Consider the following 17624-nt stretch of genomic DNA (forward strand, 5'->3'; position numbering starts at 1 on the left):
TATTTCAGTATACGAGAAAGTCTAGGGGAGAGCACCCCAGATATTATATTGTTGGCTCTTTGTACGGGGTTGATCCCAACAGATGTGCTTCCAAAAAAAAAAAATACAGTTTGTATTTTTAGATAGATAGATAGATAGAGATAGACAGACAGACAGGCTACTGCGGCTGTCAGTTTGTCTGTCCATTTTAAATCACCTGTAGCTCGCAAATCGTTTTAATCTATTGATCTTAAATTTGGTACACATATATATACTATGTGACGTCTACTATCCGCTTTCGGGATGATGACTGACCTCCAAGGTTATTCATCCTCTTATTTTTATTATATAATCAACTCTCGGCAGCGGCCAGCAGGGTAGCATTAGGGCGCATGCATACGGGTGCCGTTCTCATTCTCTACCACCTTCGCCATCACTTCCCCTACCTCTTCATATCTTATATCATTCTTGAAGCAGATTGAAGACTTAAGTGCCAACTTAAATGAAAAATTGAAGAAAACATACTAAGTAATTGCAACACAAAACACTGACTTACTTAATCAGTTGTAGCATGAAAACATGCCGACGAAAGAAGAGAAGCGGGCCGCTAGGGTGGAGAAAAGAAGAGCTGCTCAGGAAGCAGCAAGGGCATCAACCTCTGAGCAAACGAATGCTACACATACAGAGAAAGAGGATGAAAACTAGGAGTCAAGTGTATTCACTGCACATTATCGTGCAGTATGCAGTTACTGGTTACTGTGAAAATGAACAGTGGTTTGCAACCCACTGCTTGATGTCTCTGGCACACAGACCCAATGAACTTCTGAATGTTCAGTTGAAGAATGCAATCCAATTCCTACAGAGTCACATCTCTGAATATGGTAGAGCATCCCAAGGTGCTGTATGGGATTAACGTTAGGAAAGAAGGCAAGCCAAGGCAGCACCTGGACAACAGCATTCATTCCTTGGCCAGCTATGACTATAGCTGCTGTGTTTGTCCAGGTGTTATCCTGCTGTAGGATTAAGGTTGTGTAGGAGGTATAAGCAGAAAACCTCTTGCAGCTCGTCTTGTTCTAAGATCAGCAGCATGGAACCAGTCTGTCGCGGTCTTGACATCTGATACAGTTATTGTGTCTGCCAACAATTTCAGAGCAGCACAGGTAGCATATATATATGATCTGGTCTTGGCTGGTGATCTGTCTATCCCATTCTCCTGAAAACATGTGTCTCTGGCATGCCAAAGGCGTTTTCCCTTGATGCTATTAAAAGATGTAGAGTTTGCAAAAAACTGAACATACAATACCTTTGTCTAACCTTGATTTTGGCATTTTCTTTAAAGTGATTTGCTCAGTCATTGTTTAGTCTGGATAAAAGCGCACCAAATGAGCTTTCTAGTATTTGGCAAGTTTCAGTATCACAATACAGTCTATAATGTTCTTCCAAAGGGTTGCAACAAATCAACTTTTTTGTGCAGTGTGCAACAGTTTTCTCCTTTTAGAAAATGTTATATATGCTTCAGATTTTCTAACCAAACCTACAGATTCAATCAACTGAGAAACAAGAAATAAATTTTTTTATAAAGTTCCAAAAGGCATAACTTGAATTTGTCATGTCCCAAACAATACACTGAATCCAAGCAAATGAAGTGATCTTTAGGCATATCCTGCTGTAGCTTCCTGCCTACCTGAGGGATAACAACATACCTATAAAAATTGCAAGGTCTGCTTGACAATACAAAGAAAAAGAAGAAACAGCTTACTATAATAATGTTCCTAACTAAACCACCTGTAATTGTAAAGTATTAACCTTCAACACCTGATCTTTAACTCATAACCTCCATAGAGCCTGACATTAGTATTATAGTGACTTCAGGATCTGGATATGTGCATTGGGGGGGTTTGGGCAAATACCTGCAGAAGCCAGGTATGAAGCAGCAGTGTAAGCAGCATATACACAGGGCAAGTGCACAGAATTCAAATCACGCCAGACACTTGGTCACCAGCGAGTCTCTGATTTGGGCTTTGGGCTTGTCTCGGCTCACAAAGGGCTTGGGGAACAGTTTGGCATGCAGGTTGTCTCTGACCTTTGTAGTTAGGTGGATATGGGTGGCGTACATAAGGTTACAAAGGGACAAAGCAGCTAGAAGCATGTGGTGCCGCTGAATAACAGCAGCATGGCACAAACAGCACTAAAGAAGCCAAACAGTTCTATTTAGGACCACTCAGCAACAAGCAGCATAAAGATAATTCCATTCCACTGTCTCCAGCACTCTCCAAGTTGTTGCAGTATTAGTTAGCTTCTTCAAAAAGCATCAATGTCTACAATTGGAGTGTTAACAGTGGTGTGTGTGTGAGAGAGAGAGAGAGAATACATTTATTTTTTTCCTCCGCTTATAAATTTTTCTATATATATTCTTACTTTAAACATTATGTTTTATTTACTTCTCTTTCATATCATTAAAATGAAAACCACCTGCAAGTACTGAAAGAAATCAAATGTTAATTTGCTCCTAAATGTGTACTATGCAGTTAGGCATACCCATGGTTGCATTTTTACTAAAGATGTAAAGACTTTTTTCCTTGTCATTATTCCCTAAACAATACAGTACAACAGCTATTTCACACAGTAATTCTATTGTATTAGGTACTAGCAGGAGTACCCGGCATTGCCTGGGAATCTATAACCTCTGAATTTCCCAAATGAAAGAAACAGAACATAGAAATAGAACAAACATTATTTTGATTTACATTTCACTGTAAGCTTCTCAACTGTAGATTATGTCTGCTGTGGCGTTTCAGACACCCTTGAAATAGACTGTCTTGTGGCATCTGAAGTCGACCTTCCAGTTCCTAAAGTTAATTTTGGTTGCATGGGTATATTGGTGAAAAGCAGGACAATTATAATGCTTCACATGGTATTATAAACGGAATAAGCACAACAGTGAGATGAATTTATGTTATTTACAATACGTCTGAAAGCGAACAAATAGCACCAGTCAGTCATAAAGAGCAACACTGGAATAGAACTGTGAGTCGGAAAACGAGCAAATATAACAGACGTTGGCGAATGAAACACGACACTCTCAGTACGTGTGGGAGTGCGATGTGTGGAAACGTGGGTGTGTTACCACGTCCGCCCTTTTGCGAGTGGCAAAACTGCCTTTTAAACCAATACAGGTAGACATGGAAATCGTGTTTTCTGATGAAAAAACAGTATTGATTACATACAACAGATTTTGGCAAATCGTTTACATGCAATTATTTATATCCATTTATACACTAATAATGACAATTAAATAATTATTATTATTAAATAATTCCTCCCATATAAGTCACATTTCTCAGACTGCCTTCTGAGAAACATTTCTAGACTTTGTCCTGTTCTTACGGAACACAGTACTGAAGTATCGGTCAATGTCCAAATCACCTCGGATATAGATTACTGTAATGCTATTCTATCTGGTACCCCACAAAAACGTACCCATCGCTCACAACTTATTTAAAATTCTGCTGCCAGGATAACCTGTTGCTCTAAATCCACTGAACACATCACAGTGATTCTCTCTCAACTTCACTGGCCCCGTTAACTACAGAATACAATACTAAATACCACTCTGAACATTTAAAGCTCTCAAGAACCTCACTGATCTCCTATTGACTGACACTCCTCTCATTCACTCAGATCCTCATCTGCAGCTGTACTTTCCGTACCACACAGACTCGGTGGTATGGGAGCTCGAGCGTCTCTCATGGTGCTCCTCAACTCAGGAATTCTCTTCCGTCTCATATACGTCAGCTCGATTCAATAACACATTTTAAAACTGTTCTTTTCAAACTGGCATATTAATTGTGAATTCTGCATTGTTACTGGCAGTCATCCTTGTATGTTTGCTAATTATTGATGTTTGATTTATCATTGTCTTGTTTTTACTAATGTTGTTTAATTTTATTGATTTTCTAATGGTGAAATATAACCAAAACAATTGTTCAGCCTTACCCCTGAAATGTAGTCCCCCGGGATCTGTTTTGGAACGTACAACTTTTTGAACAATCCCAAGCAGCACATGCGTGAGGCACCTTTATCCATTACTTCACTCCACAGCAGTGTCACTCGCAATGTGGCGGCGACGTTGACGTATGATAGTGCTGGTCATGCGGCATCTAGTAATTCTATGTCTATGGTCAGCCGTCTCATACTTGGACAATTCCGCCATCTCTTGGCAATTTAAAGAAACATTGGTAAAGAGTGACGCACAGAGCTCAAAGCTTCAGCTAGATGGCACCGCTGTGAACTTCAGTTGCAACATGCGACCATCTGAAGTACGGGGACCTTTGCCGAATGTTGTGTCGGTGAAAAGGTGCCCTGCGGTTCACCACGAACATTTTTCTGAACCAAACATACCCCATGACCTTCTCCTGGTCACAAAGAAGCCCCATGCCCATTTTCGTGCCGATTGGATGCCCGGTGTAGATTTGTATGGCGGACAAACATACACACAAATCAACTCTGCTTTATATACTGGAAGATTAAGTACACTAGGAAGGATTCAACGTACAGAGGAGGATGTGCGTAGGTTATATGCAAATATTACATTGTAATTTACAAAAGAGACTTGTGCATCCATGGATTTTGGTATCCTCAGGGGGTGCTGGAACCAAACCACCATTGATACAGTAGGCTGACTGTATATAAATAAAATGGACAAACTCCATAAAATCTGGAGGATTAATATCAACTTGTACAAAATTATATTACTCCCTGTCAAAAGTAGTACACAAATGCCTAAATTTTCAATTTTGAACATTCAAGCTGTAATACATTTTCAAAATTCAATTTTAAGGTTTGAATTTCAGTACTAGTAGGGTGATGCACCAGGTTAGCCATTATGGATACAATGAGAAGAGAAGCAAAATTTCACCTTTCATTGGCTAACTGAACAGATTCTAATAATTCAAAAACATTTCAAGTGGGCCATCTTCAGTTTTTGAATGCTGATTCTTTCCTAGTGTGTGTATGCATGTATATATAAAACACAGGGAACTCCAGTTTCTGTACTGCAGTTAGCCTGAAGAAGGGCAACGTTGTATATTCCATATTGTAATCAGTTCTGTTAGCAAATAAAAGGTGTCATTTTGCTTCACTTCTCATAGTATGGGGTTAAGAAATTACTTCTATTACTTAAAAATTCTGCATGGCTTCACAAATCCTGCTGGGGTTTAATAAGGAGGAAAAACTAAAGCTTGTATGAATGCATTTTATCCCATCATGGAAATAGTTCAGAAATAAAAATACACATATGCTTTCAGAGTGCAATCATGTGACCTATCAGCTGTCAGTTAAAATCATAATAAACTTGTAATGTTTCACATTTAAAAATGAGCATGTTGGAGATGTCAGCAAATTTAAATTGCTTTTTAATATAGCAATATCCCCAATAAATAAAGCCTTCACATTTATCTTGTTTGCAATGGATATCACTACAATCGAATGCCCAACCACCCATTTTCTGACCAGCATAAAGAACTCAATAGTCAGAGACAGAAAGTTCTCACATCTCAGTTGGACTGGGTGCAAGGCAGAAACCAACTTTAAACACAGGGCCTCCCTCACACATATTCACATTTATCCCCATCCTCATCTTGGGCAAATCAGGAAATCTAACTTGGGTGTCTTTGGTATGTCAGTGGAAATCCACAGTATCTGGGGGACACCCACACAAGAAGAGTATAAGCATTTAAATAAAATAAAAAAAAATTAAAAAAAATTTTAAACAAAGAAACTCCCTCTATATCTGCGACTAGTCTACAATGACAATATGAGCTTTTCCATATTTTCATTCCAAAATATTGTTTTTGTTTTAAAGCTTCCACATTTGTTTCACTCAGCTCATAATTCTTTAAAACACTTGGCAGTTTTCACAGCTTCTAAAACATGCTTTGATGCTTAAAACAAATTAAAAATTAAAACTGCGCTGCTTAAAAGATGGGAGAGAAATATGGACAAAGCACAATGGAGTTTGACACAAAATTTAAAGTTAATTTGGACTTGTCCTTTACTCTTCATTAGTGCTGGGCGGTATACCGGTTCATACCAAAAACCATTTTTTAAATTTTTGTTATGATATGTATTTTTCTTATACCGCAACACCAGTTTAAATTGCCTAAACAACTTTCAGAGCAGAAAAACTGCTCAAGGGGGGACTTTTTTCACTGCTACACCGCTAATCATATACAACGGAGTACATGCGTTAGTGGAAGTGTTGCGCAGGGGCTCTTTTTCACCGCTACACCTCTAAATAGGCATGCAACGGAGTACATGAGGTGTACATAGGTATCGCACGGTGAAAATGGACAGAGAACATTCCGAAACTGAAGATGTAGCTGATGATAAAATTGAACATGATGACACAGAACAACTTTTGCCGAACAAAGGAGTCACGTCCGTTGCCTGGAGATACTTTGGTTCAAATGTGTAAATACTGTTTCTATGCTACTGGGTAATACTGCAAGCCAAGTTGTACTTGTTATATTTTTTTTCAATACAGTGTAATGTACCTGGGTACTGTGTAATAGTGTGATGACATGTTGACTTTATTCTCGCCGTTTATGTCAAGATTAGAGTCGACATGTTGACTTTATTCTTGTAATTTGTCATTGAAGTAGATCATCGTAAAATTAATATTTAATTTACTAGATTTCTCAAACCTCGTCATAAATTACATAGCACATTAAATGCTTGGTATTAAGTATTCCCCGAGCCATGTTAAATCGGTAAGTGCTACTTAAACTGACTTTCTCTTGTACTGAGGAGGCGCCCGCAGCGATTGCCGCACAGAATACATTCACTTCATGACATTCCTGTTCTCTGAACATTTAGAAAGCTAAGATAAATACTTGATATAATTTTCATGATGAAATGCATTAAACATGTATTAATCATGTGGGGGTATGGCGGCATGGTGGTTGCACTGCTGCCTTGCAGCAAGGGTGTCTCGGGTGTACCCTGCCTTGAATTTGCATGTTTTTCTGGTGGGTTTACTCGGCGTGCTTCAGTTTCCTTTCAAAGTCATGTAGGATGTGGGGTTGTGTTATGCAATATTGACCCAGATAGTGTACGTTTTGCTTGTATTCACTCTGTGATGTGCTGACGACTCGTTCAGGATTTGCTCCTGCCTTGCACACAATGCTCGCTGGAATGGGCGCAACCCTGAATGGATGGCATAATTAAACATGTATAACGAAGATTTTTTTTAAAGTTCTGAACACTCCGTTGGGCTAGGTTTATAACTAGTTTTAATTTCACAAAGACGTTTATCGTGTGGTGATTGGTTATGTGGAGAAAGAAAAAGGAAGGATAGGAACCTGGGTTTTTGTACATCAGAAAAACAGCACGCATGGAATAAAGAAAGCCCGATCAGAAGAACATCCATTGAATTCTGTGTTCGTGTCTCCGACTACCAGATCACAAACCCAACATTTACACAATATTTAAATTAAACCTGTGCGATACACATTCATACATCCAGTTTTCTGAAGCCTCGTCAGACCTACCATAAAGTTTTCTACACTGAACATACACCTGGGAACCCCTTAATGTGAGGGTGCAGCACTACTGCCTCACTACCATGCATGTTTAATACCTGCTTTAATGCATTTCATCCTGAAAATGATATCAAGTATTTATCTTAGCTTTCTAAATTTTCAGAGAGCAGGAATATCATGAAGTGAATAGATTCTGTGCAGTGATCGCTGCCAGTGCCTCCTCATAATGCGGAGGAAGTCAGTTTAAGAAGCGTAGTGATTAATAACTGGGTTGGGGAATACTTAACACAAAGCATTTAATGTGCTACATTTACTTATGATTGGGTTTGGGAAAACCTGGTAAATTAAACATTGATTTTAGGATGAAGTTTAGTTTACGACATTCTACATTAATTATAAAATAAACTATGAGAATAAAGTGGAAGTGTTGAGTTTAATCTCAACATAAGCGTCAAAATTAAAGTGGAAAATGTTGAGAATAAAGTCAACATGTTGACTTTATTCTCGACATATAGTTTTGTTTTTTTCTTCACCGTGGCCCTAATACACTTGCGTAGGGCTATACCACAAATGCCATTATAAATGCAAGTTGAAGTTTTATTATTTATGTATATAGTTTAGCTTGAAGCAAGGTCCATATTAATGCAGTTTGCCTAAATGATGGTTCAGTTGGTAAAGATATCATCACCAAGTTGCACTTGTGTTATTTCATTTTATTTGGTGAATGCTGTGTAATAGGGCTGTTCGATATAACGATATATATCGGATTACAATATGAAAACGTCTATCGCTGCACATTACGCTATCGTTTGTTTCGTGGTGTCGCAAAATAAACTGTTTACGGCAATATTTTTTTCATTGTTTTGATGGCCACCACGTGGATGCAGACACACTAGCATGGCTGATGAAGACGAGGCAACACCAGGTAGCTCCACACAGAAGGACCTTGTTCCTAAACGAGGGGCTACCTCTGTAGTATGGAGATGGTTTGGATTTGAAGAGTCTGACACGGACCAGAAAACGGTACTGTGCAAATTATGCTGCAAACCGATCGCTACCACAGACTCCAAAACGACAAACCTCTTCTACCACCTCCGCAAAAAGCACGTGAGCGAGCATGCAGAGAGTTTACAACTGAGAGGCAGGCCACGTAGGATATTACAGTTGTAAAGGTACTATTTAAACGAGCATGTTAAAAGCTTGGAAGATTAATTGCTACCAAAACAATTTGCTTAAGGCATAATTTTCCCTGCAGCGTTTGCTGTCAGCGTTAATCTTGTTAAAATTACGTTTACGCCACAACTGCATTAACACGCCAAATCTCCGTTAACGAGTTACGCGGATGCCCGTGCTTGGGGCTGGACGGCATCAACACGTTAGCGCCGTCCAGTCCCACGCACGGGGCGATCAGCTGTAACTCATTAGCGGAGATTTGCCACACTACGATGTGCAAATTAACATTTTACTAGAATGTAGCCTAAAAAATATTATATTTAATATTATATATTTAATATATTTTTGTCATAAGCCTTATTGCTGCTACAGTTTGAAGTACAATGTTTACATTTGGTTTTGACAGTTAATGTTAGACTTGTGTTTATTTTGTTTAAAGGGTTTATTGGCCTTATATAGTTTAGTTGTTAGTGCTTTGATCCTTTTATATTTAATATATGTTGTGAGAGTTATTGCTGCTACAGTTCACATTTTGTTTATGTCAGGCATTTTATATAGCAGTATTTTATAATGGGCCTTTAGTAATTTGTTATTGAAAAGTGTTTTATATTTGATACATTAACATTTTATGTTTACATTCTAAGTCAAACATTTGCTCAAATGTTCTAAATAAAAGAACAGAAATAATTACAAGTTGAGTACTTCTCATTTTTGATTTTTAATTTAAATGAAAAAAAAAGGAGTGGTGATTATATAAACTATTCACTGAATACAAAGAAAATGTACTATATCGTGATATTGGGATATGAAATGAAATATCGGGATATAAGATTTTGGTCATATCGCACAGCCCTACTGTGTAATGCAGTAATAATACTAATTATTTTATTGTTATTATTTAATTGGTTTAAATAGTATGCAGTTTAATGATGGTAAAGTAGTTTAAAAAGTTACTTTAAAGTGTTAGTGGACAGGGACTGCTAACATTAACAGAAAGTGTAGTTGGTTTACAAAAAATATTTACTATTTATTCCTTTTCTAAGACATGTTAAGTGTAATACAACTTTTGACAAGCACCTCTGGATATTTTACTGTCTAAATGCCTCTTTGGATGGTTGAAAATATGTTGTCAAAATTAGTTTAAGTTGTTTGCAAAATTTGTTCAATAAGGTGGTTCTATATTTTGACTGCATCTGTCATACAGTATGATTCCTTCTCTTCATTAGTGCCACCCCCTTGAAAACTATCACTTTATGGGGCCATGCAAACCTGTATTAATACTTGTGTGCACATTAAAATGTTTTTTTGTACAATGTACTATGATCATGACAGTGGAATAGGTTACTCTTAGCCAGTCTACTGCAGTAAGTGCAGTGGAAAATGTGGTCAACATCCACTCATGTATGGGGAAAAAAAAATACCTTGAATACCATGAAACCGGTATAATTTTAAAAAATACTGCGATATAGAATTTTGGTCAAATCGCCCAGCACTAATCTTCAGTAAGCATTACTAACCAGCAGTTTCACGCATTTGTTTTCAGTCGACTAGATTACTGTAACGCACTCCTCTCAGGACTACCCAAAAAAGATATAAATCATTTGCAACTAGTGCAGAATGCAGCTGCTAGAATCCTAACTAGGAAAAGAAAATCTGAACACATTTCTCCAGTTTTAATGTCACTACACTGGTTACCTGCGTCATTCAGGATTGACTTTAAAATTCTGCTTATGGTTTATAAAGCCTTAAATAATCTCGCTCCATCTTATATATCGATATCCGGTGGAAAAAGTACACCTGCGCCACCACCACCTACTCAAAGCTTCATGATGCTCCAACAATGATGGACGGATTAAAAGGCAGAAGTCTACGTGACCATCATCATCATCAAGCCCTTCCGTGAGAATCCTAAATCCAAAGAGGACTGTTTCATTTATGTTAGGTAGAATGCCCAGAGGGGACTGGGCGGTCTCATGGTCTGGAATCCCTACAGATTTTATTTTTTCTCTAGCCGTCTGGAGTTTGTTTTTTCTGTCCCCCCTGGCCATTGAACCTTACTCTTATTCGATGTTAATTAATGTTGATTTATTTTGTTTTATAATTGTGTCTTTCATTTTTCTATTCTTTAATATGTAAAGCACTTTGAGCTACTGTTTGTATGAAAATGTGCTATATAAATAAATGCTGTTGTTGTTGCAGTTATCTCTTGTACACCAAAGCATACATAAATCTCACAAAAGAAAATATTACAAACCTGACAAGGTGATTTACTGATATGAAAAGGAGGTTATTAATATTGAAGTGTTAAAGAAATTGTGTTGATGAAAATATTCTGAATTATTTTGGTATATACCAATTTATCATGGCAATGATCTAAAAGTGCATAAATACTAAAAGCAAAAATTCGAACATTATCTTTCAGTTACTGCACAGAAAATGTTAGAAGATATTTTGTATGCGCATGTAGCAAAATAAGTAGTCTATGATATGGTTTCTTATATTCACTAGGCTGAAAGCTCCTCAAACCAATATACCCCCCACCCCAAGCTTCTGCAATAAAGGGAAATCCCTAAACCATAAATGAAATTAAAGCCCAGAATGTAAACAACTGTAGCACATACATACATACACACATACATTTCTTTGTTTTCCTCTCATTAATGAGGAGGAGTACTGGAATAACAACATAAAAAGTTTGAAAAATTAGGCGAGACCATTCCTCCAGCCAGGCTAATCTGGTTATCCCCAAGATGTCGCAAAATCTTATCTAGGCACTTTTTAAAAGCTGAAAGTATTTGAGCTTCAAATACATGACTTGATAATGTGAGATTCTCACACTCCTTCCTGCCTTCCATTTTAAATGTACTTCTCCTTAATTTCTACTGATGCCCTTTAGTAAGTGATTTTCCTTTAAACCAAACCATTTCTAATTTTTCAATTTTAATCATTGCCTTTGGATATTTAGAAAAATCTAGCCTTCTCAACACTGAAGAGATTTAAAATGACATTTGCCTTTCAGAGGAAAGGACATGACCTTTTAGCTCAGAGACGCACTTAGTTGCTCTTCTCAACATACCTCCTTGATATAGTAATTTAAAGCAGAATGGTGGTCACAGCTGTAAATAAAATAGGTTCAGTTCCACTAATATCTAATGTGAGGAGTAAATAATTAAAACTAGCCCTTGCAATGTAATTAAAAACACTGTTAAGCTTTCTTGAAATGCCAAATAAATAAACCAAACCAACTTTTCTGGGATATGAAATATGCCACTTAGATTATTGTTTACCTCTTTCTCTCTGTCATTTTAATTTTTTTTAAATGCACAGAGGGAACTGTTATTCATTTCCAAGTAAAATTGAAAATGTATGATTCTGATACATTAAAAATGATTGCACAGATTTTTCTTTTGGGAGTCGGGGATGGAACAGAATAGATTACACTTTTTTCCTTTAGCCATGTACATACACACCTATTACTGAGCAGGAAAATGGCTATAGTCTGCTTCTCCTAAGCCAATAGATCACATATTGAGCTAGCAATTCTGGCAGTATGAATAGTCCAAATAGACCAGGAGTATTAAAAAAAAATTCATTGCAACAACTTTGTAGAAAGAACCTATGAAAATCCCTTATTATTGTAGGTGCTTTATGGAATTCTCCATGGAGAGGGAGATCAACTGGTTATGCAACAGCAGAAGTACTACTGATGAAGATTAAGGCCTGCAGCTTGCTTGCTCAGGTGTGCGGAACTACCTAATTGATGCGACTCTATTAATTTTCATCTTAACATTGAGTGTCTATAAATTTCACTTCGGCAGCTGCCTTCCACAACTCAGCAGTTGCAGCAATTGGCTGTCTATTTGTTGTGGTGGCAAGCCTGCTTTAAAGCTTTCAAGTGTTTCTTTTCTATGGATGCCTCCATATTAACTAGATCTGTTGATGGCGCATGCTCTGTGGCAACTCTAATCTACAGGTGCCGGTCATAAAATTAGAATATCATGACAAAGTTGATTTATTTCAGTAATTCCATTCAAAAAGTGAAACTTGTACATTAGATTCATTCATTACACACAGACTGATGTATTTCAAAAGTTTATTTATTTTAAATTTTGATGATTATAGCTGACAACTAATGAAAGTCCCAAATTCAGTATCTGGGAAGATTAGAATATTGTGAAAAGGTTCAATATTGAAGACACCTGGTGTCACACTCTAATCAGCTAATTAACTCAAAACACCTGCAAAAGCCTTTAAAATGGTCTCCAAGTCTAGTTCTGTAGGCTACACAATCATGGGGAAGACTGCCGACTTGACAATTGTCCAAAAGACGACCATTGACACCTTGCATAAGGAGGGCAAGACACAAAAGGTCTTGCTAAAGAGGCTGGCTGTTCACAGAGCTCTGTGTCCAAGCACATTAATAGAGAGGCAAAAGAAGGACAAGATGTGGTAGGAAAAAAGTGTACAAGCAATAGGGATGACAGCACCCTGGAGAGGATTGTGAAACAAAACCCATTCAAAACTGTGGGGGAGATTCACAAAGAGTGGACTGCAGCTGGAGTCAGTGCTTCAAGAACCACCACGCACAGACTATGCAAGACATGGGTTTCAGCTGTCGCATTCCTTGTGTCAAGCCACTCTTGAACAAGAGACAGCGTCAGAAGCGTCTCGTCTGGACTGCTGCTGTGTGGTCCAAAGTTATGTTCTCTGATGAAAGTAAATTTTGCATTTCCTTTGGAAATCAAGGTCCCAGAGTCTGGAGGAAGAGAGGAGAGGCACAGAATCCACGCTTGCTTGAGGTCCAGTGTAAAGTTTCCACAGTCAGTGATGGTTTGGGGTGAAATGTCATCTGCTGGTGTTGGTCCATTGTATTTTCTGAGGTCCAAGGTCAACGCAGCCGTCTACCAGGACGTTTTAGAGCACTTCATGCTTCCTGCTGCTGACGAGCTTTATGGAGATGCAGATTTCATTTTCCAACAGGACCTGGCACCTGCACAAAGTGCCAAAACTACCAGTACCTGGTTTAAGGACCATGGTATCCCTGTTCTTGATTGGCCAGCAAACTCGCCTGACCTTAACCCCATAGAAAATCTATGGGGTATTGTGAAGAGGAAGATGCAATACGCCAGACCCAACAATTCAGAAGAGCTGAAGGCCACTATCAGAGCAACATGGGCTCTCATAACACCTGAGCAGTGCCACAGACTGATTGACTCCATGCCACGCCGCATTGCTGCAGTAATCCAGGCCAAAGGAGCCCCAACTAAATATTGAGTGCTGTACATGCTCATACTTTTCAGTTGGCCAACATTTCTAAAAATCCTTTTTTCATTGGTCTTAATTGATATTCTAATTTTCCGAGATATTGAATTTGGGACTTTAATTAGTTGTCAGTTATAATCATCAAATTTAAAAGAAAAACATTTGAAATGCATCAGTCTGTGTGTAATGAATGAATCTAATATACAAGTTTCACTTTTTGAATGGAATTACTGAAATAAATCAACTTTGTCATGATATTCTAATTTTATGACCGGCACCTGTAATATTGAATGTTTTTAGGAGACTGAAACAAGCAACAATAAGCCAAACAATGGTTCAATTTTACTGTTATAAATATAAAAAAGGAAAAAATATTTTGAATAAGTGAATAACTACAACCACTGCACTATTGATGTTTATTCTCTAGTTATTCCTGCTTTCTCTTTGAGCGCAGGCATAGGACAAGCCAGTTTAAAATGTAATGTCTTCCTTTATCTAAAATATTGGAAATTTGGGAATCTGGGAGGAAACCTAATGCAAATCTGTGAAACCGGAGTTAACACGAATTAAAATTAGAATTTTGATTACTGAAAATAAGTATACAGAAAATAACTGGCATTAAAAAGGTCAAAACTCATTGGCATAACATGCCCATGATGCTTCAACTCTTAAGAAATTATTTCCAGATTTTATAGGACTTTTGCCAATTCTAAAAACTATCAAAATAAAAATGTTCATCTTGATTACCTGCTCATGTATCATTCAGATAATACTAGTAAAACATCACTGAAGATTAACCTTGTATTTAGTACACTAACTCAACAATGGAGGTGGGAAGAAAAAAACACTGACATTTTCAAAATTAGGTTAAAAAAATTACTGGAATTTAGAGGGGCTGAACTATTACCAATTTATGTGTGAGCAAGAGTAAACCATCTACCATCTTATTAAAAGGAGATATGCAAAAAAAAAAAAAAATCAAGTTACCAAAAGTGGAAGGAAATGCAGCGGCAGCCTCCTTGAAAAGGGTAGACTGACTTGAAGTAATATGAAGACAGCGACTAGACTAGATCCATGCCATGTTTACAGATAGCAGAAATCTGAAAAATTGTTGTACATGTTAAGTATCGGCAATATAATTCGAGGAGTCTGTCTCAGATTAAACCTTAAACTCTCTCAGAAAAAAATCTAAGAACATGACGCCAAAGCAAAGTTGTCATTTGTACCTCTGCACAATAATCCTGTCCTCGCCGGAATGACAGGAGGAGAATGTCAAAGTTCTAAATGAAACGGAGTCACAGCGCGCGCTGTAAATTGCTACACCAGAGTGACAAGGGTTCACGTAACAAGGTCGCACTCCCTTGACATAAATAATATCACCGCGCCCATTGATTGAACGATTATAAAGTCTCTGGACTCTTTCCCTTACTTCACAAAGGGGGTGTCGGAATGTAACAGTGACCCAATGATAGTATTGACAGTACTCAAAGTGCGATGAGCTGTCCTGCATATCGCTGCTAAAACACTTTATTAATAACCACTTGTTTTTGACAACACACAAGTGCGAGATACGTAAAGGCTTACAGTTCGGAGAATACTTATATAAAGACACACGGGACACAGTTTTAGCAGACTGTTCAAAGACTGTATTTACAGAAATCCTCTTAAGGAGGTGAGCACAACACACTGGGAAGTCGGGTCTGCGGTCTGCTGAAATGGGATTCTGTCCAAAAGCTTTGGCTAGTTACATGCGCTTATTCAAGAGAGCTTTCGAAAATGCCTAACAAACTGGCATTCACGGGCATTATTTACTTGTGCGTCAAACTCCAAAGGGCAGGATTTATTTAGTGGAAACCAAGAGGCTTTCCAAAGCGAGAGGATGGCATTGTTCGCCAGCTTAATAACAAACCAGACACGACAAGCGGAAAAGTTCCCTAAAGGCACCTTCGTGTTGTTATTATTTTAAGAAGAAATTCCTTCACCCATTCACCGTGTCGAAATCATTCTCCGTGTTGCGAGTTTCGACTGCTGTGAAGTACAGCACCGCGCACAAAGGGTGATTTCGCTTTAAGGAGCAACAGTTGGATCACTAGCTACTTGTTTTTTTTCCAGGCCTCGATCCCTACGTCCCAGACAACTGCCTGGAAATTCGCAAGGACCCCCTCCCCTCACGAAACACACACCGCCACCCCCACTAAATAAATAAATAAACATACATGTAGAAAAGCAAACAGTTCATTGTATCCTCTTAACTTTTCATTCACGGCTGGGCAAATACTTTTATGTTTACTTAAAAAAATAAAAACACACACACATCTAAACTTTACGAAGCGTGTGCGGCGAGAAAAATGTACCAGTCAAGTTTCCTTACCTGCACGGAATCGGTCGCCATCTTAACTCCAACTTTGAATTAAACTCACGGTGCAGTGAAAATGAGGAGTTGGGGGGAAAAAGCTGCGAAAGTTCACGCCGAGCTCCGAATCCACCGCGGGTTCAAGGGAAAAACATCGCAAACTTCTGCCTTCCCTTGGAAGATCAGTCTGGAAATCCTGGACTGGCCATTTTCTTTCTATCTTTTCTCAACGTCAATGAGTTTTAATGCAATATTTCAGTGAAATGCGAACCAGAGGCGGAGGTTAATGTTAGTTTAGCTCGCCAACCCCCGCCCTCGGGAGCCGCTCATCGACGGCTTGCTTGCTCTTGCTGTCTCTAGATGACGCTCAGCCTGCTTACTCCTGATCCTTGGCGAGTCGACTCGATTCATACATTCCCGATCACGTGACTGCTGACTTGGCTTCGTTGTAGGCACACTGTGCTACACTGAAACTCCATACTCGTCGAAAACGCGTTAACCGCGTGGATACAGAACACTTCGGCAATTTTTCTGTACACGGCACCAGCACAGTGAGGTATGACACGCTGTTTAACATATGGATACATATTCATTATGTGTGGGGGGAGCCGTTGAGAAATGGAATGCACAGACTTGTAAGGTTAAACAATCGAAAGAATGTTTCTAAATTTCATTGTTTCAGTACACATGTAATCAGTCTACTAATGATCTAGGCTCTGGCTAGAAATATATATAAAATATTGTTATCTACCTACCTATATGCTAGCTAGATAACTTTAAAGAATTGTGACATCTATTTATGTGATTGTTGGAAACATCCTGAGAGAGTCTATATAACAGACGTTTACAGAATGGTGACATATCTTTCTCTTCCGATCTATGTGCTAATTAGAGAGAGATAAGACAGAAAAGCTATGTCTGTATGTACATGGCGTATGTAACAATCTATGTGCTGATTTTAGATATCTTCTGAATCATGGCTTGTAACTGTCAATGTAGCAATACACTAGTTAGAGGCATCTACAGAACAGTAATATACAAGGTGTAAAATAGGAAGGGTCTTTGGTGTTGTGGGGCCTGTAGTCAACCCTCTGGGCCTCTAGAAAGCCTGAAAATTAAAATTGTGGGGTCTGGGCTCCGTTAAAAAAACACTGGCCATTACTGAGGTTAAAAGAAAATAAGCTTTTCATTTACTGGACAGGGCTATATTATGTTTAAGTGGCAGCAGTTCACTGGGAGGAAAGGAGAATTAAACCTTTAAATAAGGAGGATTCTACTGTAGAAAGAAAGTGGATACTTTTATAAACAAAAAATAA

At 38.2% G+C, this 17624-nt stretch overlaps 1 protein-coding gene across 1 annotated transcript in view; it reads right to left on the reverse strand.

The window, feature by feature from the left end:
- Positions 1-16732, reverse strand: part of LOC120515069 (serine/threonine-protein kinase N2-like) — a 130537-nt gene extending 113805 nt beyond the window's left edge. Inside the window, exon 1 of the mRNA XM_039735792.1 lies at positions 16327-16732. Coding sequence (XP_039591726.1) covers positions 16327-16347 — 21 coding nt within the window. The 5' untranslated portion in view covers positions 16348-16732. The remainder of the gene's footprint in view (positions 1-16326) is intronic.
- Positions 16733-17624: the final 892 nt, after the last annotated feature.

This window comes from Polypterus senegalus, chromosome 14 (genome assembly GCF_016835505.1).
Source record: "Polypterus senegalus isolate Bchr_013 chromosome 14, ASM1683550v1, whole genome shotgun sequence".
In the NCBI taxonomy this organism is placed as follows: domain Eukaryota; kingdom Metazoa; phylum Chordata; class Cladistia; order Polypteriformes; family Polypteridae; genus Polypterus; species Polypterus senegalus.